Here is a 17,068-nt window from a genome sequence, read left to right as displayed (position 1 = left end):
AAAAAAAAGGCAGTTTTTTTAGTTAGTAGTAGGTAGTTGTATTTCTGCATTGATAGAAAAAATGTTTTACAATGTATGTTAATGTGTAATGAAATACAGGTTTCTGCCAAATACTGTGAAATTCTTGATGACAGCATTCAGTAAATAGTTTACCTAATGAAAATAGGTTGAAAAAAATTAGGTTTTTTTTTCGTCTTTACGAGCATTAAACAGTCAATCAGCAGGAATGTTTTAAAGAACCTTAATTTTTTTTTGAAGTAGAAATTTGTGGCACATGGGTTTGGGTTCACAGGAAAGGAAGCATGTTCATGTTTAAACACAAGGCTATAGTTTAATTGTATGACACCAAGGAGAAGCGTATCTCTGCCAAGTATATTCACTCGCTTTTTGTATAAGTGTAAAAATCTGTAACAGGGATGCTTTGTCTGAGAGTGCTTGTCAGCTTTATTTTTCCCTGTTAAGATGGGTGAATATTTCCTTTTATTTTCAGCTTGGAGAATTAGGTTAGCTACCACTTGTAAATTTGACGAATTGAACTGATGTGTTTCTGAAAGTTTTGACCTTAATGTACCTACTTCATCAAGCCGGGCAGAGTGATCAATAATCAAATCCTCCTAGCAAACAAGAATATTGCAAGAGTGTCAAGACTGGTATAATCTAAAAATAAGATATCTATGCATCTGTTCCAGTATATTGGCTAACCAGATGATGTGTACAATTTTGAGATGTTGCTCTTTTCTGTGTAAGGTGCTTTCAAGTGAAATTTCTGTGCAGCTATTTTGACTGTCTAAAGATATATTTTTTAGGTAGTTATGTTTTGCTTTACACAGACCAGTACTTTCTTGATTGATATTTAATGAGCAAGATGAAATCATGAGGGCAAAAAAAGATTGTTGATAAGGTCTAATTCTTAAAGGTCTGAAAGCATCAAGGAGTTTTGTCTAAATTTTTATTACTGAGAAGCCATTCTTCAAATTAGAGACTGTAAGAGAGGTGCTGTATTAAATAATTACTGGTTTGATTTTATGTTTATATAGTGTTAAAGCACTGTAAATAAAATAAATTTCTGATGATTTCCTCATGCATTTCCATGTTGTGGTATTTTAAGCATGTTATTTTAAGATCTGAGCTAGTTTAATATAACAAATTTGATATAATGCCTTGTTTGTTTTAGAACCTAGTGAAGAATCTTCCTGAGCAGAAAGAACTCAATGCCTTAGCCGAATTAAAGGATGAATATAATGATCTTGCTGAGCCAGAACAATTTGGAGTTGTGGTATGTATTAGTGCAATAATTAACTGGAAAGTTCTATTTTGTCAAAGAGATTAAACCAAAAAAAATTAGGTTTAAATTATTTTGGTTATTATTTTTGCAAGTCCTGCAGTAGGAAAAAGTTACTGGTGAGTAATAACCTTAAAATCTCTCTAATTATGGTATTTATTTAAGAGCACCAGGTACCTCTGTGCCAGACAAAAATCTTTTGTCTGACTTTATTGTCTTGTATGCAAGTCTTCTATGTTTTTTAAACAGTTATGGAGAACAGTCAAGATTCAAGTAGTTGAATTTCCAAGAGTTCATAAAATACCCAGTAACTGAATGGCATTGCCAACTTCGGTAAATCTGTCCTGCTGTATCAAAAACTAAACAGCTGAAAGAATTGATATGCCCACAATAACCTGGGCTTAAAAAAAGTCTCTGTGTATGTATATTATGTGTGCATGTGTGTGTATATATATATGTGTGCATATACCTATAAAAGGTATATGTATATATATAAACACATAGACTCTTGCAAAACTGATCTAGAATAGGTGTGGATTCATACTAGAACTGAAATTGTAAATCGTGTTCTGTTGCTTTTACTAATGTTCAATACATACTTCTATTCCAAAAGTAGGGATGTCTAATATTTTAGTGGCTCAAACCTGTCTCCAAATGAATTCGTAAAATTTGAGTAAGTTTCCTTAATACAGGTTGGTAGCTGACTGCTTGTGTGATACGAAATATTAAGCTAGGACTTGGAAGACTGTTTTCTCCTTCTGGTTTTTCAAAGAGCTGATAAATCCTTAGGGAAACTAGTCCCCCTTCATGAGCCTCTGTAATGTGTTTAGAATTTATCTCTTAACTCCACAGGAACTAGGTTTGTGCTTGCTGGGTTTTTATGGTATGTACGTTAAAACGTTTTAAAACAGAAATAGAGATCTCTTAAAAGGAAAAAGTGAAAACCAGGTTTTTACTAAAAAGCTCTGATGTGAGCATTTGGCTTCAGAAGTACCTTTTGTATGACTTTTTTGGGGTGGGGTGGGGTAACGGAACCTAATTTGAGATTTTTGCAGAGTATTTAGAAAATTAAAGATATCAGTGACTTATTTAGAAAATCCTTAGACTATTGATTTTAATTTTTTTTAAATAAATGGCATAAAGTTTGAAAAGTTTTATTTCATAACAAAGATGAAGAATTTTGGTAGAGGTGTGATACATTGGTTACTTTTATTGCAAGGTCTGCAGTAGTAAAACATTACCATCGATTTGTTCTGTTAGTAACAATTTAAAGATCTCTATAAATACCAATTTGATGCTTTCCTTGAATTATGACATGAATATGTATATATATGGTATAATATACTAGTCTGTTATGATATCTTTTAGATATGTATTAAAATGTATCCATATATATGGATGTATAATATATTATTACATTTATATTTATCGTTACATACATATATATATTAAATGTATATATTTTATATTGTATTTTCTATACCTACATATATATGTGTGGATATATATTAAAAAAAATCAATTTCAAAGCACTCGAGGACTACTTGGTTCCCTCTTTGTCATGTAACACAGACTTTCAGAGTGATTAAAAGAATTTGATGATATGACAGTACTACTTCCAGGCCTAGAACAAGATTTTTGAAATTTCAATGAGCAAAGGATGCCATGGAGTGGCTGCTTTATGAAATGAGTATTTCATTACTTCCGTCCTACATCAATACTGCGAAATAATGTAGGAAATTACTTAGATTTTGTGCAAGGAGAACAGCTGAAATGTGTCTAAGGAAAACACAGAACAGAAACAGGCAAGGTGGAGGCATTAGGACAAATGAAGGTGGCGATGTCTATGAATTCTTTATTCAAAATAAGCAAAGAAATTCAGAAAATTCTGCATAATAACCTTGACTTAAAAGATTTGATAGACATTCCTCCATGTTACTGCTGTGAGTTCCTTAATGTTTCACCCATGGACTTCATATCTTGGATCCTTTCCCAACCGGATCCCACTTTCTGCCACACATCTCTCTTTTATAAACACCGTACCTACCTTGTCCCTTCTGCTTCAGCCTTGCTCCTCTATTCAGATTTACTCCATTGATCTCTATAGCCTTTATATAGAGATATTTCTGGGTTAGTGTGCTGTTTATTTGCATCATTCCATCGTGCTGCTCTATGGTGACTAGTAGTAAATTGCCTTTCTGCCAATGAAAGCTGTGACAGTGGCACTGCATTCAGTAATCAGCCACCCTTGTAGTCAAGTCTTCCTCAAATACAGTCAGAACTTCCTGAATGCTGTGTGCACCTTCAAAAATCCTCTGGTTCCATCTTTTCTTATCTTCCCTTTAGGTAGCAACAGAGTCAAGATAGCTATTTGGAAAAGAGTAGGTCTTGTGGATTAACCCTGGTAGGCAGCTAAGCACCACACAGATTGCTTACTCGCTTTCCCATCCCCAGTGGGCTTGGGGAGGAAGAAAGGAAGACTGGAGGTGATAAAACTCATGGGTTGAGATAAAAATAGTTTAAGAAGTGAAGGATAAGTGGAAGAAGAAAGAGAGAAAAAAAAGGCAAAGAAATAAAACGGAGGCAGCCACTCACCATCTCCCATGTGTAGACTGATGTCCAGGCAGTTACTGAGCAGAAGATGGCTAACCTGTCTGAGCCCCCATCCTCCGCATTTGATTACTGAGCTGGCATGGGATATCTCTTTAGTTAGCTTGGGTTGTTTGGCTGGTTGTGTCCCATCCCAACCTCTTGCACACCTGCTGTCTGTTCACTGGGTTGCGCAGAGTGAGGAGTGGAGAAGGCCTGAACACTGCAAACACTGTCCAGCCCTAGCTGAAGGATTAGGGTGTTAACAGCATTGTTTTGGTCACAAGTCCCAACCACAGCATCATGTAGGCTGCTCTGATGAACAGGTCACTCCATCCAAGCCAGACCCGGTCCAACAGGGTTGGTCAGTGTTGATTGTTACTGCCAAGGTTTGTGTAGAAGCATGTGGTTGTTGAGAGATAGGATAGCTATAGCTGACCACTTATGCAGAGATGATGTGCTGGTTGTTTCTTTGTAAATAAAATAATTCCCCCAGTTTCACCTCTGTTCAGAAGGTAAGATGAGAGAGATTCATTAATGTATGCAACTTCATTAATCACCTAGTCTGAAATTTGGTGGGGTGTAGGACAGGCAGGATCAGGTCTCGCATTTTGCACTAATTTGGTTGTAGTTGACTAATGGCCTTTTCGTTTTGGGTATATGCTAATGTGCTGCTGGAAATGTATTTAGGGTATAATTATTACAGATGTCAAAAGGCTCATCTAAGAGAGCGGGAATGTTTTTCATAAAGTAAAGAAAGCCTGTAAAAAGTAGCCTGTTTTATTTTTTGCCATGCAGCTCATCTTGGTTGGATGAGTATGAATTTAAGTGAAAGAATGTAACTGATTAGTTTAACTGTTTGTCTATGAATTGGCTGCACAATGGGTATAAGGGACAGTGTAAAAACTAAGTTTTCTGTCATCAAATGTGAAGTACTGAGATACTACAAAAAGTTAGTATATGAGAACACTTGGAGAATGTTTTACTTCTCATAATCAGAATGTTATTTACCTCCAGTTCAGGTGACCACAAATTAAAAAGAATAGTTCTTTTGCTTTGTCTTGATGTAGTGGTCAAACATAAGCATTTAATGAAGTTGACAATATACAAGTAGTGTGTATTAAGTGTGTAGATGTAGTAAGTGTTCTTAGCACGCTTCTTACTAGAGTTTGAATTCACATCCATTTATGTTTTACTGATAGATATTTGAAAGCTACTTGAACTAAGAGGAGTGGTCTCGTGTTTTTGTTCCTGTTGGATAGTTTGGGATTTTTTTGTTCATCATTTCTATCAGTTATGTCTAGTACTTAACTCTTTTTTTTTTCCTCAATCTTTTTATATAGTAGTATGATTTGTTTCTTTTTGTAATCTTTCATTCTGATTCTGCTGGCAGTTTCTTTCCCAGCAAATTATACAACTATAGTTGGAAGTCACTTGGGAAACTGTATCATCTTTATTGGTTGTCCTACATACCAGGGGATTGTGCGTTTATCTGACTTAGGATTGCTACTGGACTGAAACTAAACAGTCCTCTTTTTTTCAGTGGATTGTATTGGAAAAAGTCATTAAAGTATCCTTATTTTCTGACAGTACTAATATAGTCATGATCACTTTTCTGTTGCTTTGTTCTTTTGAGGAATGACTGACTGCAAAAAGTTGAGAGAATTTAAAAATATATCATGGAACATTAATTAGAAAAAACTGTTTAATCAAACATCTCCAAATGGTGATGTTTGCCGTATGAAGGGACTGTTTCCTGAAGCTTGTTTGCTTATTCAACTTTACCATCTGGTTTAATAAAAAATATTACGCTTCCTTATGGGTAGCAATTCTGTCTTATTTTTAGAGGTCTCTAACTACATTAATACTACTAAATTGCTGGTTTTATGTCAGATTTTGATTTAATTGAACAATTCATTAATGTGGAAGAAATACAGTTGAACTTAAGCTCTTTACTTGACTGGAATACTTTTTTGCTATGTGTTGAATTAATTTTGGAGTTTTTCATTAATAATAAACTTAACCTTGATGTTAAGAATATATTTATGAATAGAAGAAGACAGAAATACTGTCTAAAGTAATATTAATAATGTGTACCCTTACTTGTATGTAAACTTACTATCAAGAGATGATAATTGGATAAATACTGTGCCCATCAAATTTAATAAGGGTTGGAATAACTGGTTTAAAATATGTGTAGAAAAAACATACTTTGTAAATTATTAAACTATTGGAAGAGACAGATTAACGTAATGTTCAGTGATATGTAAAGGAAAATAAGAATTGCATTTTCATTTAGATGAAATGTTAAGATCAATTATATAGTTAAATAAGTTATTGGAACTGGTTTTGAAGTTATATCCTGGGATGAAAAAAGGCAACACAGCTTCATATAGAGAAGCTTGCATTCATGTTGAAGTGGGCAAGAAAAACAGATTAACTGGATCAGTTGTAAAACATTAAATTAACTAGACAGAATGTTATCTGATTTTTAAATGTAGAACTCGTGTTTAAGAGTTAATATTTTTACAACATGGGAACAGCTGCAACTTCAATAAGGATGAGGCTTTGGATTTCCTTATCAGTTGAATGTTTTAAGTATTATAAAAGCATAGGTCTCATCTATTATACTAAGTGCAAGTACCATCAATTTACTGTCAACTCAGAGGACAGGCTCAAAAAGAAATAAGGTCTTTTGCAGTGTTAGTGGTATTTACATTTGGAAAGCTTTACCCACATTACCGCAAACTGTGAGTTTTGAAGTAGAGTGAAGAATAATATTACCACTTTTAAAAAGACTCACTATTATGAGGTCCAAATTTTAGTCGATAACTCTTCAGTGAATGAACAAAACAAGTGACGGAACTGACCAGACAATTCACTTTCTGATGTGTTCTGGAAAAGCAGGAGGTTTTTTTGGCTGGTTTCTAATGGATGCAAACCTTCTTTCAGCTGTTAAGAACTGGGTTATTGGTAATTTAATTGTTAATGCAAAAGGATAAGTTTCACTGAGCAGTTGTAGAGGCTGGCAGATTCTGTGACCCTTTTTTGCTGTATAACCAGGACTAGCTGTCTTGAACAGTCCTTGCTGGGAGGTAGAAGTGGGAAGAGTTGTACAAATTTATTGCACCTGCATTGGTTTAGAGGCATTCAGTCATCTTAATTGAATTTGTTTGCCACTTATTTGCCTCACTGTGATTTCTAGAGCTGCTCTAGAACATTGCTGGGGGTTGGAAAGAAGGCAACTTTAATATATCATAGGTAAGAAAGAAGCTGAGTGAGTTGTTGTAGTAACTTGACATTTTTGTATTGGAGGAATGTCGGCTTTCTTCCTTAGGAAGCAAGGCAAATTTAATTGTGCTTTTTGCCTTTCTCCAGTAACTTTTGATTCTTGCTTTAATACAGGGCTTGAAAATTGAATGATGGTAATAATGAATAAGGAACCGAATAAAGAACTTGATTAGGCAGACAATTCAAACCAGGACCTTTATGAAGGCCCGGAAAGAGCAATAATGACATGCACTCCAGTATTCACAGTTAGCTGGAAAAGAAATATCCATTTTCTTGATCTTTTAATTGTTTGTGGTGAATTCTAATGCTTTCTGTTACATACACCTATTTTAATTTGTTATTTCTTACATGCCTTTGACACTAATTTTGTACAACTATAAACAATTTGACCTTTTCCTAAGTGAATATAATCTTTGCACCTTATCTATTTTCAGAAGATTCCTTCAAGTTCAATATAGTTATCAGCCATTGGACATATTTAGAAACATGCATATGAAAGAAACCAGGGCAGGGCAGGGAAGGAGGACATAAAATAGTGGTCATCTTCTATCGATACATAAAGAGGGTAATATATATATAAATGTCTGGAATTCTAAGGAAACAACCCACTTGAAACAGTTCTTACAAAATTGTCAAGATACTTTTAAAATACTCTGTAGATCAGCAAATGAAATTAAAACTTGCTGCTGGTTTGGTACTCAAACTACCTTGCAAAGCAAATAAATGATCAGTGTTCCATGACACTCCACAGCATTAAAAAAAGAAAGGAGGTACAAATTGGCTGAACTGTTGTAAAGGATTATTCTTCGCAAATGTTGAAGTCACACTGTTCTGTTGGCTTATATGTATTTTGCTGCACTGTTTTCAGGATTTAAGGCTTTTGACAACTTTTCTCTGTGCCATTTTGAGTAAGAAAAGTAATTGGAGATTGTTCCACTAAAGTTAAAGCGAATTATGTGATTAATTTTAATTTCCATCTACTGCAACTCACTGAAGGTAGATCCTTTCAAGGCAGATGTTTTCAGTATGATATTTCTGAAATACAGGATGATTAGAAGAGAAATATTTCAAGAGCTGGCATGATGTTGGCTTATAGAAGCTCACAGAGAAATTTGTGACAATGGAGGTGTAGAAAAAAAGATTGCAAGTTATGCTGTAATGCCTCTTTTTCTGATCCTTTCCTTTTCCTTGTTCCAGTCTGATCATATGACTTGTTCGAGACCATCTGGAGTGCCTTCAACCTTATGTTCATTTTAGTATGAACTCATCATTATTCAGGCTACCCAAGTTTTTACTGTGAAAGTTATTGCTCTTGCTTCTGGTAGCTGTCTGGTAGATAACACCAGTAGAAAAATCATGGTTTGTCAAAGAGCCATGAGCTTTGGTCAACAGAGACATGAGGACATTAAAATCTTTTCTGTTTTGATATTCAAGTTCTGTGATCTGTCACATAACAAAAATTATCTTTCTGGGGGGTAAAGTGCTTCAGGAACACCACTGATAGTGAATTCATAGTGGGAGAAGTTTTTCTGTATTCTGCTACTTGAAATTAGGAGTTAAATTTGGAACATAATCATTCTTGCCTTAAAATGAAAATTTTCAAGTGGCTTAATTCTTCCACATATTTTTCTCTTAAATTTATCTCTTGTGAATTACAGTCCACTAATATAGTAGGAGGAAATATGACTGATCATTTGTGCAAAGTATGAAAGACACGAACATATTTTGGTAGCTAGTCTAATGGAATTAGTCTTTGGGTTTTAAACTAATGGATCACTATTGTAGATACTTTTCAGTATCTATGTCATTTGCCATGTTACAATGCTGTCATTTATAATCTCCTGTCTTTTTATCGGTTCAGTAAGGAATTAGTCCTACAGAACCTTTTGCAAAGTGTCTGAATCATAAAGGTGATAGTATCTTGGGCACTAGTTCTACAAAATTTGTTGAAAACAACAAGATGATGAGGTTGAAAAGCAGACAGTATGTTCCTTATGGAGTATGATGTCATGGGACCAGAACTCGAAAGGGTATACCAGATCTATGTCCTTACTTTAGTATTTATAGGTTTATTGCCTTTTATATAAAACTTGCTGTCATGAATTTTAGGCAAAACCTCTTTGTCCATCTCCTCAATTAGATTATTCTTTGGGATACAACAGATTTGGGCTTTTTGATATTACGACCTTAAAAGTCTTAGGATCAAATATATACCATAATGTATCTTTGAGTTTGTTTCGTAACTATCAATACTGGTAACATTCATATTATTTATTTTATAACTTGCTATAAGTTTAGGTAATAACTGAACAAAAACTGGTTTGGGTTTCATTTTAATGAAACACTGCAAAAATAAACACCTTATTATATGTAGCGCTGATGTCATTTGTAAATATGACATCAACAGATCGCATCAGTACAATGGCAGAAAAAACTTAATGAGCAATAGTACTAATGGGACCTGGCTTTATACCAATACCTGAGTAGTGAAGCTTGACCTCACATGTCTTGAACTCACTTAGATACTCCCAAGTCCTTCCAGAAGGGTCCCTGAGATTTCATTGTGTCTCTCCCCTGTTGCTCTCCCAGTGACCAAGAGCAAGTTGAGAGCTACACGTCAGCTCAGTACAAGAAGTCCAAAAATGGGAAGTATAATTTTTTAGCTTAATCAGACAGAAGTGTAGCTGTTTGCGTCTGTGCTGGTATCAACACACACACTTGAGACATTCTTTTAGCATTTCTGAAGGAAGAAAAACTAAGCTTAGTTTTAGGAAATTGGTAAATACCAGAGTGCAAGGGTAACCACTGGAGATGTGATGAAATGTTTGCCACGTATTCCTTTGGGCTGATCTTCAGTTCTTGTTAACTGATTGAAGTGGCTTACAAATCCTTTGCTAGGAGGAAGGGTTTTGGCAGTGTTCATTTATTGCCAATGAGTTTGGAATTGACAGGTTAAATGGTTTGTTAAAATAAAGCAAGCTTTTACTTTCAATATGGTGCTTCACTGAATTTTTTCAGGCAAAGTATGGTTTGGGGAGGAATTCCTGTGGGCAGGTACGGATTCCTGGAAATAAAGGATGTGTAATAAAAACGTACAGAAATGGTATTTTTGCTGGCTGCACAATATTGTTTTATAATATAAGCTATTTTGCATAAATAAGCTTTTTGGGTTTTATATTCTGATTTAATGTTTCTTGTTTTGTAGATGAGTTCAGTGAAAATGTTGCGGTCACGTCTCAATGGGATCCTTTTCAGGCTTATGTTTGAAGAGCACGTAAACAATATCAAACCTGACATCATGGCAGTTACACTGGCTTGTGAAGAGCTGAAGAAGAGTGAAAGCTTTAGTAAGCTTTTAGAGTTAGTGCTGTTCCTTGGAAATTACATGAACTCTGGCTCCAGAAATGCACAGTCTCTTGGCTTTAACATCAGTTTTCTTTGCAAGGTAAGATGAGGCTATAAAACTTTTAAGTGTAGATTCACAAAACTCATGACACATGAGAAAGTACCCTGAACAGGGAAAAGCATTCAATCAATGTAGTTTACTGACTGCTCTTCTGTTTTTAATAACAGACAAATACAGAGTAAGCATTTCTAGGATGGTCCCCTGCTGCAGCTGTCTTTATCAGTGCAGTGGCAATTTAAGGCAGTTTAATTTGAAGTCTGTTCTGAGTCTTTCTGGAATATACAAGTAGAACAGCTTTTTCGATCTGAATTTGTTCAGCTTATCATCTTGTCAATAGAATATACATGGAGCTCTGAGTATGTTAAATAGCTCTAGCTACTCGTCTTTCTTCCCATCTTTGACCCAGCTATCCCTCAAGCTGTGTCTCAGAAATAAGTATTGGGGATTCAAGATGAACGTTGTTAACCAAAGTTTAACTGTAATTGTAGTGGTAAAAAAAGGAATGCAAAAAGAACTTCAAAATTTCATGTGCAGGGCTTGTTTGTTGTATGTAAATTGTGTGTAAGGCATTGATCTGAACTTGACAATCTCATTTTGTAAAGTACCTTTAAAATAAAGGGATGCAACATTTGTAAACAGATGAAACAAAAAAGGGGCATAAATTATAGAGGAATTTTTCAGTAATTCTTTTTTTGGTCTAATCAGAGGATCCAAGTTTCAAGTGTCTTTTTTGGGTACCATGAGTAAATATGATGTGTACCTCAAGGAGATTTAACCTTGGGGGGAAAATAATATTTCAAATACACAGCAAGTGTGAACGGATATATTTCAGTGGAGAGAAGCTTTGCTTGCTGTACTTTATAATGCAAAGATATTGCTAACTTCTGACAAAATAAAAACCATCACCCGAGAAAAAAAAAATATTCTTTAATAGCTTTTTAAAAATACACACCAAGTTGAAGGATTTTTTTTTTTTTTCTTCATAGGTATAGTGTTCCATTTTCTTTTTGGTAGTAGTGGAATCTAAAGGGAAATGAATGTTTTAAAGCAATTCAAGTAGAAAGCTGTTTATGAGGGGGAGGGGAAATGATGACTGTGCATAAATGGTACTCTAGCATAGATTTCAAAAGGTATTCTTGCACTTCAGGTGATAGTTTTATGAATTGCTGTCAATGCAAATCCCGCAGATGTTGACACAGCTAATGTAAATTGACTAATCCTGCAAATTGTTCTCTACTGCACTGAATAATTGCTGAAGCATAGCTATCTGTGCTTACAGCTAAATTCCGTTTAGAAGAATTGAGACAAAAATCTATAAGTATTTAATTCAGCCTTGCCCTCAGAAACAAAATCTACTTAGCTTTTTTGTTTGTTTTCAAGATGGATGTTTGAGGGAAGTGGGTTTTGAGTTCTGGTTTTTTCTGTCTGTGACATTTAGAGAAAATACTTAAACATTCTCTGTAATAAAATGTTGACTGTGTTGTTGCATTTAGGCGCTAGGTATATTTTGTTATGAGGTGATGCCAAAAAATAAGAACATCACAAAGACAGTGAGGGTGATTGGAGCAAAAAAGAAGGTCATACCAAAATCTAGATATGCAATTGCATCATTACTTGCCTCTACATATTTATTAAATGTTGTGAATTATCACTCATAAATTCCAACCTCGGAACAAGTCACTTAAGTTAATGGAAATGTAGGCAAGTTTCTCTGAACAGTGACATGTGCATTGTCTGTAATTTAAATTTATTGTTTATTACTCAAAAGGCATTTTCTGCTGTATAAAACCCAATTTTCATTGCTTTATGTATTTACCATTCTAATTTGAATTAGGGTATAATAATAATCTATTTGTATTATAATATAAATTGGTATAATAATTTGCTGTTGCAAGAGTTAACTTTTCTTGTATGGTTTCGTACGTGTACTTTAGTTTTAAATGCTTTATCAAGATACTGTATGCAGAGGATGATTTTTTGTTATATTGATATTATTTCTGAGCCACAGACCTAAATATCATACTCTGTATGTTATTTGATTTGAATGGGTGCACTGTGAATATTGTGCTCTGTGTATACTAGTCTTTAATCCTTCCCCAAACAATGGATCTAATAGTATCGACCATTCAAATTGATTCTTCAGCATTGAGCTGGAAGCTCCTTTCTATAGCCTCCATTTATCTACTGTTTTTTGGGGGTTTTTTAATTACTTATTCATGTATTTTTTACTAAATGTGTTGTTCCCAAATTCTGTGTCTCATGTAAAGGAGGGCCGTAGAATCAGAAGCTGTATTTGAAAATTTTAACACCATAGTGTTAGTGTTGTCTTGAAAAAGAAATAAATTTGGAATACCTAAATTCATTGATACGCGTTGTTAATGTTTTGCAAATGCCATATATACAGACACTGCTCTGTAAAAGCTTTTATGTTCCAGTGTGTTAACTCTGCTAAAGGTGTGGTAGTAAAGCAATTGCCTCTATTCCAAATAGCAAATTCTGTTACTGTCAGTGGGTTTTGTTGGGTTACCAAATCTCAGGGAACTATTGTGACTTGTCTAATATGGTAATGTTTTGAGAATTGAAAGGATGAAAATACAGAGGGCATAACGCAAAAACATTTGAAAGACAGGGATTTTTAGGATTCACAAACTTATGTTCCAGTACATAGCTATATTAGACAGGAAGCAAAATTCTTTTGTTATCTGTTGTTTGTCTCAGCTGTTGAAAATACCTATGAATGTACTGGAAACCTGTTTCTTGATTGGGGCAAAGAAGTGAATTTGACACAGTTGTTTAAGAGCTGAATGAATGTTTACTACAGGTGTTAAACAACTCAGCAGGTGCTAATGGTAATTCTTGCTAATATGATGTTGCTGTTGGTGACAAAACATGTTTCTGTTGTAATCTGAAGGCAAAATAATGTCCTGATAGGAAAAAAAAAAACGTTTTATCCACTTGATGATGTCAGAGAGATCAAAGACTGCAAATCCTACAGGTCTTGTTCACAGACAAATTGAAATGCAATTTCTTTTTACCATGCAGATGTTTAGCCACTAAATTTACAATTTTTTTCAAGTTGGAAAAACTTGTATGTACGTAATGTATTAAAACCTTTTAACTGCATACCATTACTGAGCATTGTTTAGTCTTTAATCACTGAATCGGTATGAATTAAATTGCATTCTTAATTGCCTAAATACCTTATATTTTTAAAAGCCTGTTTTTTGACTGCACTCATTTATTCTTAACAGGGTAATCCTTAAAGCTGAAAGGCCTGTATTAAATTGAACATCGATGGCAAGCCTGTCATGAGGATTATAGAATTAGAACTTCTAGTGATTTAGAGAATGAGAAAACAAATAGGAGATTTTACACACACATTTATGTATTCTTCTTAAATAAATCCCTGATTTCATTTGTTGTGTATGTTGTAGATTACTTATGTAAGAACTGTACTAGATGAGTTAGTAAAATGCAGTTAAAAAAATACTTACAGATATACTTGTAATACTAATTCTTTATAAAAAGTGAAGTACACTCATCTCAAACTTTTGCAAATACCTACTCTCTGTATGGACTTTGTAAATGAGGGGTAATCTCTACTTTTGCTTCATCTTTAATCAACTCATACATCCATTCTTTGTATAAGAATGGAGAAACTAAATTTGGACTTAAGAGAATGAGAAAATAAATTTGAAGTTCATGAGGTTACTTTGGATATACACATGCACTCTGCCATGGGATTTAGCCACAAGTATCTATGTCTAGTTGGAAATCTGCCACTAGCCCTGTATTTTAACAATTATTTCAGAATTTTTCTTTTTAAAAAAACAAGTTGATTCTAGCAGTTAATGCACTTAGGTTAATGGAGAACAGAGGTTCTTACCACCTTCAAGAAGAGTAGTTTATTTCAGATCACCAAGAGCAATTCTGCAGTTAAGAGGATAGTGAAAATATGCAGTTACATAAATGTGCATCTACCTGCATCTTCACACTGCGCAAAATTTTCAGGCGGCTTTTCATAAATGAATCTGGATTTATTAAGTTTCCTTTCCTGGCAGCTAGGATTACCTTTTGTTTTTTCTGTTGTCATCTTGTAGTCCAATAAGGTGGAGTGCGTTTATTTCATGTGTCTGTGTAGAATTTGTCTGAAAATCTTTCGGATAAAGCAGCATGTTTTGGATTTTGCTTCAATAAAACACTGTGGATTTATGACAAGGAATTTCTTTAACTTGACTGGTAAAAGAGCAAATTCTGACTTTTAGCACACTGTCCAGCTGTGCAGCATTCTGAGGGATTCCTTAAGAAATCTGGCAGTGGGGGACACTGAAGGAATGAACTAAATTGTTTGGTGCCTGTTCACAGCTATTTTTTTAATCACAGCGAGCATTCTGAACGGGCTTTGTTAAAATTGTAGAACTTTATGGGCTGTCTTCAGGTTTTGTTCTTGGCATAATTAATTATTCTTAAAAAAACCTACAGCACTGGGAGAGATTCCTCTTGTATTCTTAAATTATAAAAAACTGGAGAAATTTCATTTTTTAAATAATTTGTTACATATGCAGGCTTCCGGTATAGGTAACTTTTTGCTAATGAGTTTACATCTGCAATATTCACTTTACTTAAACATTTTACTAAAAAAAAAAAAAAAAAAAAAAAGTAGTTATTTTTTCACTTTGTTTTCTCTGTGTTCGCTTCTTTAGATTCGCGATACTAAATCATCAGATCAGAAAACAACCTTACTGCACTTTCTGGCAGAAATCTGTGAGGAGAATTACCGGGACATCTTAAAATTTCCAGATGAATTGCAGCATGTTGAGAGTGCAAGTAAAGGTAAGCAAATAGATAAAACACCTTGAGGTAATAGCAGTTTGCTTTGACATTAAATATTTCCAACATTTCATTTTAGATTGTAAGATTATGTAACCTTGTAAGCATCGATAATCCACGTGGATTTCGCTTTCCTGGTGTTGATTGACCTGAAAAAAAGTGAAGAGGGGAAAAACCGTAGCCAAATAATGTCTCTTCTTCTGAAGCAGATTGTGGAAATAATACAGGGTATTTCAGTGAAGTTCTTAGACAACTCCTGGTGTATGATTTCTTTAAGCAGTGTAATGATGATGATTAGTTTACCATTAAGCCTTTGAACTCCTGTTATAGGAGAGTTAACACCCATGTGTGTGCATGTGTGTACACACAGAGTGTGTTTTTCCTTTTAACACTTGGTTTAACGCCTGAATAGAGCACAATAAATATGCTTTCTAAAGATCCCAGACTGTATGTGAAGTATATAGTTTAATTATACTGTACAGTCAACTGATTTTATTCTTGGTCAGTCAGCAGTATAGCCTGGTGAATGTGATAGAAAGCTTAATTCATTTATTGGGTATCTTATGTGAACTATGCTGTGCTGCTCGGCACACTTGTTGATTAGCTGTAGAAAGCAAAAGCTGTGTTATGGTGGTTGAGGAAGATAATGCAAACTGTTTTATTTTCACTGGGCATTGCTAATTCATCAGAAGATAAATACTTGCAAGAATATGAAGGGAAAAGAGAGGAAGAAAATTTGGATATACTTTTCCAATAGCTTTATCTAGGTTCTCTGTTGCAATTCTTTCTCCATTTTATTTCAGTGTTGTCAGTCAGTGTCCCTTTTCAGTGCAGCGGTTAGCTAGATTAACATAGATTTTTTTAAAAATTAAGCTATCATTTTCATTCAGTTAGTAGTCTTCTGTCTTAAACTTCAGTGTACTGAGAGCAGAACTCTCTTTTCCCCAAAGACTTAGAGAATAGTTTGTCAATCAGTCTAACTTTGGTGGTGTTTCATCTCCAACACATTCACAGATTTATGTGATTGTCATAGAATTTTTTTGCTGTTTCTCAAACTTCACAGGTACCTTTCCATTGCAGCTTTTTCTGCATATAAACTAAACTTTATTTGTATTGATTAAATGTCTCCTTGCTTCACTTTGCTCTTTGCTGATGAATACTTCATTGGCATGAATGCCCGTTGACCAAATGCAACTGATCTGTCAGTGTAGGGTCGAGGATGGAGGTGTGTTTTAAGGCATGTAGAGTCTGAAGAGATAACCTGTACATTACCATCTTGAACGTACCAGATATATACACACATATATATAAATAAAATGCATGCTTAAGCAGCATACAGCTGGCTGCTTGCATCTGAGCACTACAATGGATAGTACACAATTTTTAATTTATTTAAAAATTTAAAAACAATTTTTAAAATTAATATTAACTTTGCTGTTTCCTCTCTGTGGCGTTTGTACCTGGCTTCTGATATGTAGTCAAATAATGTCCTCAAACTGTTTGCTTTAGGCTTTGGTGTTGGTTTTTTTTCTTGCTGCAAGTGTCACTGGTGTGACCAGTGTGTTCACAAGGATCTATGACAGAGTAACATAGCGATTAATTTTATTTGGATAAATAGGAGTTTGTCAACTTATCTAAACTCCAGAAATGTTTTCTACCACTTGACACTT

General features: G+C 34.4%; 1 protein-coding gene across 1 annotated transcript in view; it reads left to right on the top strand.

The window, feature by feature from the left end:
• DIAPH2 (diaphanous related formin 2) overlaps positions 1 to 17,068 on the top strand; it is a 244,079-nt gene that overhangs the window by 86,808 nt on the left and 140,203 nt on the right. Inside the window, exons 21-23 of the mRNA XM_055727131.1 lie at positions 1,175 to 1,276; positions 10,368 to 10,607; positions 15,272 to 15,401. Coding sequence (XP_055583106.1) covers positions 1,175 to 1,276; positions 10,368 to 10,607; positions 15,272 to 15,401 — 472 coding nt within the window. The remainder of the gene's footprint in view (positions 1 to 1,174; positions 1,277 to 10,367; positions 10,608 to 15,271; positions 15,402 to 17,068) is intronic.

Source organism: Falco cherrug, chromosome 15, assembly GCF_023634085.1.
Source record: "Falco cherrug isolate bFalChe1 chromosome 15, bFalChe1.pri, whole genome shotgun sequence".
Classification (NCBI taxonomy): Eukaryota; Metazoa; Chordata; class Aves; order Falconiformes; family Falconidae; genus Falco; species Falco cherrug.
This window is presented reverse-complemented; position numbering and strand designations above follow the sequence as displayed.